The sequence below is a fragment of the Lathamus discolor genome, chromosome 13, assembly GCF_037157495.1.
Source record: "Lathamus discolor isolate bLatDis1 chromosome 13, bLatDis1.hap1, whole genome shotgun sequence".
NCBI lineage: Eukaryota > Metazoa > Chordata > Aves > Psittaciformes > Psittacidae > Lathamus > Lathamus discolor.
The window spans coordinates 9,886,109-9,896,576 of NC_088896.1; the positions used below are offsets into that span (position 1 = coordinate 9,886,109).

The 10,468-nt window shown below is 46.3% G+C and overlaps 1 protein-coding gene across 1 annotated transcript in view; it reads right to left on the reverse strand.

Moving 5' to 3' along the window:
* Positions 1-8,095, reverse strand: part of PRKCA (protein kinase C alpha) — a 143,538-nt gene extending 135,443 nt beyond the window's left edge. Inside the window, exons 1-2 of the mRNA XM_065693238.1 lie at positions 7,660-8,095; positions 4,108-4,139 (exon numbers count right to left, since the gene is read on the reverse strand). Coding sequence (XP_065549310.1) covers positions 4,108-4,139; positions 7,660-7,832 — 205 coding nt within the window. The 5' untranslated portion in view covers positions 7,833-8,095. The remainder of the gene's footprint in view (positions 1-4,107; positions 4,140-7,659) is intronic.
* Between the last annotated feature and the right edge of the window lie 2,373 nt (positions 8,096-10,468).

A 10,468-nucleotide genomic window follows, 5' to 3' on the forward strand; every position in this document is an offset into this window, starting at 1 on the left:
AGGGATTAACTAACATAATAATCTGCTTTAATTGAGTTTTTGGTTTTATTTATGTTAAGTAGAAAACAAAGGTGAAACACTTCCCTAGCTAGTTCTTATCCTTAAGCCAAGGACCTCCTTTATCCACTTCAGCAGACCCCACAGAAACCATGGGAAAGAGGGAAAACTTGCAGTTAACGACAGACTTTGCCCATTTGGAGAGAACAAATGCTCCAGGTTAAGGGCCTGGAGCTGATCACGTTTATGCCACTGTACCTAAAAACATGTTCACCTCGAGGAACTCACGGAGCCTACAGTGCTGAACTGGAAACAGCCCCTAAACATACGTAAATACACATTCCTCAACGTACATGGCTCACGTCTTGATGAACCACTATTGGTTGTGCTGTGTTCACCAGAAAAGCTTTGCTCACAAATCAAAGAAACAAATACAGGGTATACTCGGAGTATTAAGAAATGGTATCAGAAGAATGATGAAGCCAAAATTGCACTGAAAAGCTTCCTTAATTTGAAATCTGCTTTCTTAAAAGAGCTTTCATACTGTGGCAGATTGAAAATGTTTTAAGTTATTCCATTTTTCACGTTCCTCTTGCAGTATTTCAGGTGCGCATCAGAGAAAAGCTTTCAGCACTGCAGCCAGCCTGCTGTCCTGCTCGACAACGTAAGAAACCAAGACAAAGCTGCAGCTCCCTTAACTAATTTTACCATCGTGTTTTCACTACCACAAAGCGAGCCAACAGAAAACAGCAAAATCAGAACTCCTGCTTCAAAAGCACTGCGTTTTAGAACAGGTCATGTCTGCGTAACTGAACAGTGAAACACAAATATCCGACAGCTACACGCAGGAGGCACTAAAAAATATATCCCTTAGGAGAAAGTTAATCCAGCTGAACTCTTCCAAGTTCATTTTCAAATTCATATGTTACTGCAGACAGGTCCAGACTTTTCCCTCTCCTAGATTTTAACCCCAAGCCCTCTCTCTGAAAAACTCATTTCTGATAATGCAGCAGAATTCTACAGCCTCTCCATCAAATAACATATCACAACTCACACTTGGAAACCTAAGTTGCCATTCTGAGTAATTATTTGGTAGTATATATAGTAGGTAACCACTTTCTGATACATGCATTAAGAGTGACAGACTACTTAGGATGTGGACTGTCTCTTGCTAAGCATTTGCACAGTAATAATGCAATTGCACCCTGAACCTCTGCTGCATCAAGGGCATTTAAAGTCATACCAAAATTGAATTTGTCTTTTGCAAATTCATAGGGATCCCATAGAAATAAGGGGAGGGAATTCCGCAAAGCTTTTTTAACAAAACAAATGACAATATTTCTCTTCAATTCTGAATGAGATTATTTCTGACCTCACTGAAATGAGTTATTTCAATGAGAAATAACTCATTTAAATGGGTTTATGCAACGCTGAAGCTGAACATTACAGCAGAAACACGGGCATCAAAATCAGGAAACAAAAATGATTACAGGCAACTGAAAACATGTTCCAAAGCTCAAAGAAAAGGTATTAATGGTCAAAAGAAGATCATTCCAATACAGCATTAAGCTTTAATTTTGAAAGAATTTAAACATAAAATAATGCCTTTCTTTTGAGGACATCTCTTAAAAATAAAACCAGAACTGCGTTTTGCGTGACACCTTTAAAGGAAGCTTTAAAAATACAAAGAATACTGTGTAGGCTGTAGTGTTGAATAGTGCAGAAACACTCAGGACTCCTGTTTAACTGAAGAAATACTAACACGAATATTCATGGAATAACTGCAGTAGAAACATCATTTGCGTTTGATGCATTACTATTACAGACCTTTCCTCTTCCCTTTGGTAACAAAGGCCACTGGAATTTAAAACAACTCTGGGAATAATAAACCCACCCACTCTGAAACCTGCCTGACATCAAGTTTCTGCCTAGCAGGAGATTTTACACCACCTTGAAAACAGAGCTAAAACAGCTTCTTATAATGGAAATTCTGACAGACCAAGAGCTATAGTAAGAGCTGACACTGTAATAGTCTTTCCTTCCCTTCAGGTCATACTGAAATCTTCAGTTGTCATTCTTCTCTGTAAAGATAGTTGCTTAATTACAGAAACTAGAGGTTTTGCAACCTACCTCCTAGTTTCACGCTTTAATTCCTCCTGTTCTCACTAACTCCCATCACTAATTTGTCTTCCCAGCTTCAGCTGGGGGCTTTTAGATGGAAGCTTCAGAAAGCTGAACTGCAAAAAACGTGATTCAGCTGCTTAACTTTATCACAGAAGTTTCATTTTTCAAATCTACTGTCCCAAGAGTATGAACTCTGATTCTGATCACAATAAGATCTAATGAACGATGGCAACAATCCCACTACTTCAACTCAGTGCACCAACACTAACTCGCTACAAACTACCTAAAATTCGAGTACTGCTTAAGAGATTTTTGCCCGTGTAAGAAAACAGGCAAGAACAAGTCTCCATCAAAGAGGAACAGCAGAATCTTGGTCTGATGCAGACAAAAGTCAGGTTTGAACACATTCAGATTCCTAGAAAGTTATCACTTCAGAAGCACTTAAACATAAATCAAGCTGCTCTACTGCTTGTACTGTGGGTTAAGTTCATGCATGGCTTTTGGGGAGAAAATGAGACTGAACTCCAGTTTTTAGCTACCTTTATAAGGATCAGTCCTTATCAGACAAAACTATCTGTGGCTAACTAGAATGACAATGGTAGAAGGGATTCTGTCCACAGAATCCAAAATACTGGGAATCAAGTGCCAAACCCAGTTTGGGTCCCATCCAATCTGAGGCTCTAGCTGCCTGGCTGGAAGACAGTAGAAAGCCAACACTGTGCGAACTGCAAGACTTGAGATAGATACTGCATAATTTAAAAGCAGCTCCAATTAGTTCCTTTATACCAATGGAAATCTGTAATAAACACCTAAATAAGTCCTGAAGTCAGAACCACTGAGCTAGCCTGAATGGGATTTAGGAAATACCATTTCACTAGCAACCCAGGACTAAAACCCTGGTTGCATGCTTACCTTCATAAGGTGTGCAATGTCTTCACTACATGTGTGTGCCTGCAAGTTTCTACTTGCAGAAAGAAAAACATTTATTGCAACACCTTTAAAAGGCAACATTCTTTTACATTCAGTTTCTCGGTGGTTTAATTGCAAGAAGAACCAACGAACATCAATTTTCACAAGAATACCACAGAATCCATCATTTCTCTAAGTAAAAGCAACATTCAGGTTAGCCAAATATGCTCTGAAGCATTAGCAAATAACCATTAAGAATGTAATGAACTAAACAACCAAAAGGCTTGCTAAGGAGTGCACAAGGTACATCTGCAGGTGAAAAGAGAGGGAAGGAAGTAGGGGAAGAGAACAGCAACAAGCCTCGTCCTTCAGTAAGCATACAACATAGGCAAATCACAACAGTTGGGTGTGGTGATTAAATAACAGTGTGAATTTACTGAAAATACAGGGTATGTGAGAATGCAGCACATCACGCTCTGGCTTCCATGCACGCAGTTATCCTCCACCACAGCAGCTTTCAATTTCCCAAGGTTAGCAGAATGTATTAAACTGGTGATTCCGTACAAGTGGATTTTTTTGGTAATTGAGTATTACATAAGGCAGAAAAATGCTGCTTGTCCTAAAGTGGGAGTTCAAACCAAAGGTCCTCCCAAACATACAGCGTATGAGCATTAAAAACAGGGAGTCTGGGTTATGAAAAGAAGCCATATGACTAAAAAAGTGAATCCATTTTCCAAGACGCCCACACAGACAAGAGCTTCTGATGTGAAAAATGGTCTCTGCAAAAGCTCAATTGCACAGATTATTTTCAGGAGGAGACAGAATCTGCACCACATGCAGATTATACGACATCTACTGTGACGAGGCTGAAAAACCCCACATTATTCTGCGTTATTACAGTATGAACAATGACTTGATCAACGTATGCGAGATAAATACCAATCGCTGTTTAACTCAATAATCATCTTCCTTTCACATTTACACAACAGAGATGCTTGATTTTTCCAGGCTAGTTTTGTCTACCTTTAACACAAGGTACAACAACGCGTGTTAGGCAGCAAAGAGTTTGTGGCTTACCTTGGCACTGAAATCCTTGCTTCCCAAATCCCCTGTATAAAACAAGGAAAACAGAAAAGTCTCAGTATGTTTAGTCACAATTTCTTCTCAATGATCTGTAACAACATGAAAATAGCTTCATATTCAATTACTTCACATTTTGCTAAGACAGCAACAGATTTGAAAACCTCAAACACAGAGCAGCCCACCCATTTCAGAGCACAGAACAATAGCTGTCACCAGCTCTGCAATTTCAGCTGCTGGCAACTCTGTTTTTATTATTATTATTTTACAAGCTATTTTGGATCTACAATTATAATCATCTGCGACTGCTGCATAATATTTCAACTCATTTCATGCCACACGTATACTTAACAGCAATGTAAAACACTCCAAGTTTCAGGCAAGGCATATACAACAAAGCAGACTTAGTTTTTCGGCCAGATTTGGCGACTGCATGCCAACGGTGTTACATGCCTCAGTGAGATACCAGTTGTTTGTTGTGTGGCAAGGCTTTGCTTGTTTCAATATAAATGAGCAGAGAACAGGCCCAGCAGTTTCACACTGATTATTCTTCCACCTTCCTCGCTTCATTTCCATAACAAAATACAAACGTGCGTGTGATACTATACCAATGAAGCCAGAGACGCACAAGCCTTGAATGTGGTACCCAGAGTTCCAACACGTATTATACCTCTGGCAAGCTGCACTGTTGTTGGGTGTATTTATTTATCTTTAACCATTCAGCATTCTCTTTCCACAAGAATAAATATTTTGAGTAGCCTCCCTATTCAACATTTCTCTGCATTCTCCCTTCTTTGCGGGATGTTTTTCATCTGGAGAGCTGGAACCGCTTAAACTCAAAGGCAAATGAACAAGACGCATGGACTGGAAGAGCCAGCCAGTAGGCTCTATGCAATTAACAGCATGAAGTTTAATTATCAACTGTGGAAATTGCTTTAAAAAAATTATCTTGATGATTTTCCCACTTTTGGTTTATTTACTTCAGGCAAAAGCTGAAATTACACAGGTTTGAGCACCTCCATCAATTTCTACACGAAAGTCTCTATGTGCTAGAAGCAGGCCTAATCATTGAATGATCTCGGTTGGAAAGGACCTTAAAGCTCATCCAGCTCCAACCCCTGCCACGGGCAGGGACCCCTTCCACTGGAGCAGGTTGCTCCAAGTCCTATCCAGCCTGGCCTTGAGCACTGTCAGGGATGAGGCAGCCACAGCTTCTCTGGGTACCCTGTGCCAGTGCCTCAGCACCCTCACAGGGAAGAGCTTCTGCCTTATATCTAACGTAAATCTACTCTCTTTCAGCTGAAATCCATTCCCCCTTGTTCTATCCCTACATGCCCTTGTAAAAAACCCTACTTAGAAAAGTCCTAATCTAACAAAACCAGAAGAAACGTAGATTAGTTTTGTTTACTTGGCAGCACCCAGGACTGTACCATACTGGTGCTCTGCTGCCGTTATCTCTTGTCTTCACAAAAGTAAGCAGCACGCACTGGAAGTGTGCGAATGTAACTGCAGGGAAGCTGACAGCAGGACCAGGAACATGAAACAGACTTTAGATAAATGTTCATCCTTTTATACAGACTTATTTGTAAAGAACATTCCTGTATTATCTGCTCTGCAGGCTGAGCCATCCTTCAGGGTTTGAGCTGAATTCATACGCGAACCAGCTGCAGTCCACCCCCTGATCACTTAGAGTGTATTTTAAGGAAAAGGTCTTTAAAATATCAACATTTCAGGAACAAAGAGAAAAGGTGTTTAAGGAGATAAGGAGGAACTGAACTATTCTGGCAAATCTCACCCAGTCTAATGTAATCTAAGAAAGAGGCTCTATCTGCACAGTTCACTGAAGGGCTGTATTTACTATTCTTTATACCTTAAAGCATATGTTAATTGCCACATGTCATGCTGGAAATAGATGAAGCGCTTTTTATGGTGTATGATGCTTATTCAGGAGTTGCGCATCTCCAAATGAGGAAACGAAACCTAAGTTTGAGTTGTCAGATGCTGATCTGACGAATGCCAAGAGCTTCCTTAACCTCACCAGCAAGACAGGACAGAAGAGCAGAGCCACTCTGCCCACCACCAGTGACAGAACACCCTCTCACCTCCAAATCCATCCCATCACCTCATGATTCCACCTCATCTTCTGACTGTGTTACTTATGTGCACAAACACAGCCTGACAATAAGCCCCGCAGCAGGTTCACACCTCTCAGTTCATCCTGGTTTAGATTAACTTTGAAGCAGTTTCTAAAGGTCTCTCAGTTTTACAATACCAAACTTTGGTGGTTTGTTTTTCTTTTTAAAATAGGAAAAAATAATAACAAGAAACCAAGAAGCTGTCTTGTTTCTTCTTGTTCCCTACCATCTCATTTTCCTCCCTGACTCTGCAGATAGATTTCAATCACTTCTGGAGTAATCACGGTCTTCCCTTCAGCACGCACACCGAGGGACACTCGATAAGGAAGGCAGAGGTCTGTGCCCAGACACATTAACACACGTGAGACGGCGAGACACCTACGACAGGCACACAGCCAGCCGGGTGCAGACCCCTCGAGAGCCTTCACAACTTTGTCCGAATGAAACCACAGCTCGTTTTCAGCTCGGAAACCTGCAGCGAGAGCTCCAGCAGCAGAGCAGGGCTGGGGCTGAGCCACAGCTCGGGTAAAGGTGAGGAAGCCCGGGCTGTTTATGTCGCACACCCGCTGAATGTACCAACACCCACCTAATACAAGGGCACACGCCCGCTCCTCCTGCCCCACGGCCGAGGAGCGCGGCTCGGCCTGCTCCGGGGCCGCAGTCCTGCCCACAGAGGGCACGGCACCAACCGAGAGGTGCATTTGTTCCGGACAGCTTAGTAATAAGGGTGTTGGTAGGAAGTTTTCCTCCCTTCCTCCCCTCTCTTCTACAACAAAAACCCCTCCCTTTACTAAACACGTAATGTAGCAACAGTGTCCCTGTGCATTCCCGATCTCCCTGCCCTCCCCGCTGCAGCAGGAGGAAATGAAGCCGGGACTGATCTCAAAGTTAAAGGCAGGGCTGCAGAAGTTGTGCCACACAGCAACACCCACGGCCTGAAACAGAAAACCCTCCGTCCCCACCGCGGCAGCCGTAGCGCCGGCGGGGCCCCCCTCCGCTACTGGGAGGCGGGCACCGGGACGGGGCACCGAACGGAACCCGGGTCCGGAGGGTGGGACACAAGCGGCACGGCAATACCCGCACGGGCTGTCCGGGGAGCGATGTCCCCAGCGCGGGTCCTCACACCCCGCGGATCCCTGCGGCACCGGCGCTGCCCCCGGCGAGGTCAGGGGCTCCCCGAGCCCGGGGTGCCCCTCGGAGGATGCGATAGAGCGGGGGGCAGCGAGGCGATATGGGCTGTGCCAGGCCAGGGCTCACCTGCCCGCCCCGGGGGGGAGAGCGGCGGCAGCGGAGCGGACGGACGGGCGCTCACCGGGACCGGGGCAGCGCGGCTGCCCCCGGAGGGGGAATCCCTCAGAGCAGCGCGGCCCGTGCGGAGGAGCGGGGAGGGGAAGGCGGCGCGGGGCTCGCTCACCAGATGAAGTCCGTGCAGTGGCTGCAGAACGTGGGCTGCTTGAAGAAGCGCGCGATGAATTTGTGCTCCTTCACCTCGTGCACGTTCTTCTGCCTCAGGGCTCCCTTGCGAGCGAAGCGCCGCGCCGCGTCCGGGGCCGCGCCGGGCTCGGAGCCCGGGAACACGTCGGCCATAGCGCCCTCCTCTCCTCCGCCGCCGCCGCCGCCCCTGCTCCTGCCGGCAGCCGGCAGTCACCGCCCCGCGCAGTCCGCCCCGTCCGGCGGCCGCCGAGGCTCTGGCGAACGGCGGCGCTGGGCGCTGCCTCCGGCTCCCGCGCCTGACGTCGGAGCGGCGCGTAGGGAGCGGGAGGAGGATCCCGGCCCCGGGCCCGCGCCGCCTGCTCCGCCCGCGGGGTGAGCGAGCCCCCGGCCGCCGGCGGGGCGGAGCGGAGCGGGCCCGCCCCCGGAGCCTGGGGAGAGGAGGGGGGGTCAGCACCTGCCGCCTCCCGTCAGCGGCCCCCCCTCCCCGCCCCGCTGCAGGGGCTCGTCGGGGCCGCGGGGCTGCGCGCTCCGCCGCGGGGCTCCGCACACGCGGGTTCCCCGCACGCACTCACTCACTCACACGGACCGGCTCCGTTCCGTGGCTCGCCCGCAGGCAGCAGCTGCCTCCCTTCACCCCCCCCCCCAGCACAGACACGGTTTCCCGAGCTCCGGCCATGGAAACTGACACCGCGGCGCTCGGCAGCCGCCGGCACGGTGCCCCTCGCCGCTGCAGCACCGCCTCCGGTCGCCTCCCCTCCGTGCAGCTGCTGCACCGGGCCCCGAGCACCCCCCCGCCTGCCCCCGCGAGGAGCGCGGCTTCCTGCTCCCGCCGTCGGGCGGGTTGTTGCACCACAGCAGGCAGCGGTGCAGCCCAGGCGCGCTCCTCCTCAAACCTTTCCACTTCCTGCACCTCGCAAACCCAAAAGCACGCGTGCGAACGGTGTCCGGGGCCGCTCCGAACAGCCGTGCACCGCACACCACCAGCAGGCGGTCCAGGGAAGAGTGGCCTCACCCTCGCACCCCACTTGCCTTTAATTTGCCCTCCATTAAATGTGTAGGAAACACACAGCAAGACTTTCTCACCAGTTCACCCATCCAACACAAGCACAAAAGGCCTTTACTGTGTTTTTATGCATCACACCAGCAATGTAATATTCTATAAGATAATAGATCATGAGGTCTAGTATTCATCTTTGGCTAGTCACATTACACATGAAATGGTCACAAGTCCCTGGAGACAAAAACATTATCTGCCTGTGGCACACCTACATCCTCATACAGCAATCTCTACAGGATCTCTGTAGGTTCAGAAAAACACCCCGTAAAACAGGACTGTATTAACATAAAACCACAATATCTGCCTTAAATAAAGAAAACAAGGCCTAATCATATATTTTTAATAAGTGTTACTCCCATGGCTACAAGTTTTCACCTATGGGAAACATTAAAATCTTCTCTACCCCTATATATCATGGCAATAGCCTCACAAGTCTGTCTGTGTAAGCACATGTAGTATGTTTTATTTCACTAGAATGAGAGCAAGCTAATTCAGTCATATTAAGTCCTTTTTTTTTTTGCTGATGGGAGAAGTGCACATGGATATTTACCGCAGAACAGAAACAACTCATTACATGTTATCTTACTTTTAAAACCTAGGTGCCAAGCCAGCTGAACAGGCATGTCCATGGTATTTCATCAAATAACTGATGACAGGGTTAACCCCTTTAAGCTTTGTTCTTAACCTATAGAATCAAAGCAAGTGCCTTAAAAACTGTTTCCATATGCTTGTGCTTCATGGACTATTATTTTAATAAGCAACTGCTTTTAAATTTGATCTGAAAATCAACAAAATAGAAGCATTTTTGATTGGGTTTCCGCCTATTCTACACACTTCAAATCTCCTATTCCCCTTCTGAGGAAATGGATTTTTCTTGCCTTAATTAACTTATGCCAACGCATGAAGAGCACTAAGAAACATTTTGTTCTCTCAGTAAGTGTTCTATCAAGAAATATGGAATGTATTTAGTTCTATTCCTTTAGTGCTGTATTACAAACAGCTATTGAAACTGGAGATTCGGAACCACACGCAACTCGCATTACCTCAGATTTGGGGTAATCTGTGTATTTGGTTGTTCCTTAAAATCTCACAAACCTGCTGAATCATCTTGGATTCCGGTTTCTTTTCTGAGAGTGACCCCGCTCAAGATTCATCCACTGAAACGTAGTCGAGTTGTCAGTTCCAGGCTTTTAGTTCCAGCACCAGTAAATTGTTAGGCCCCAGGGAAGAGCCAGACAACACCAGTCGTGACATAAGATGATCACATTAGGATCACTTTGCCTCTGTAAAGCAACCGTTTTATCTCAAACCTAATGATTATTTGTGCATTGTGATCATACACATCAGCCAAGAGAAAAAATCTGTTATGTCTGCATCAATGCTCTGACGAGCATGTAAACCACTGCCACACAATCATCCCCGACAGTATGTAACTCCTCTTACTGCTGTATTTTGAATACACACCACTTACACAATGCTTTTTTGTAAGTGTATATATATTAATCTTGTCTTGTATCCCTATATTCAAATGTCAAGAATTGTCATGATGAGCAAGATACTACAAGGAGATACCGTGTTCCATTCACCAGGCCCTTCTGGTATATGCTATTGTAATATTAGCATCCTCTTGCTGGGAGGCTTTTAATTGCTTAGCCACCCATTTTTCCTACTCTGCACTCAGGTCCTGTGGGTGATGCTGATCCTTCCTCTGCACATTACTGGAGGAAGGACG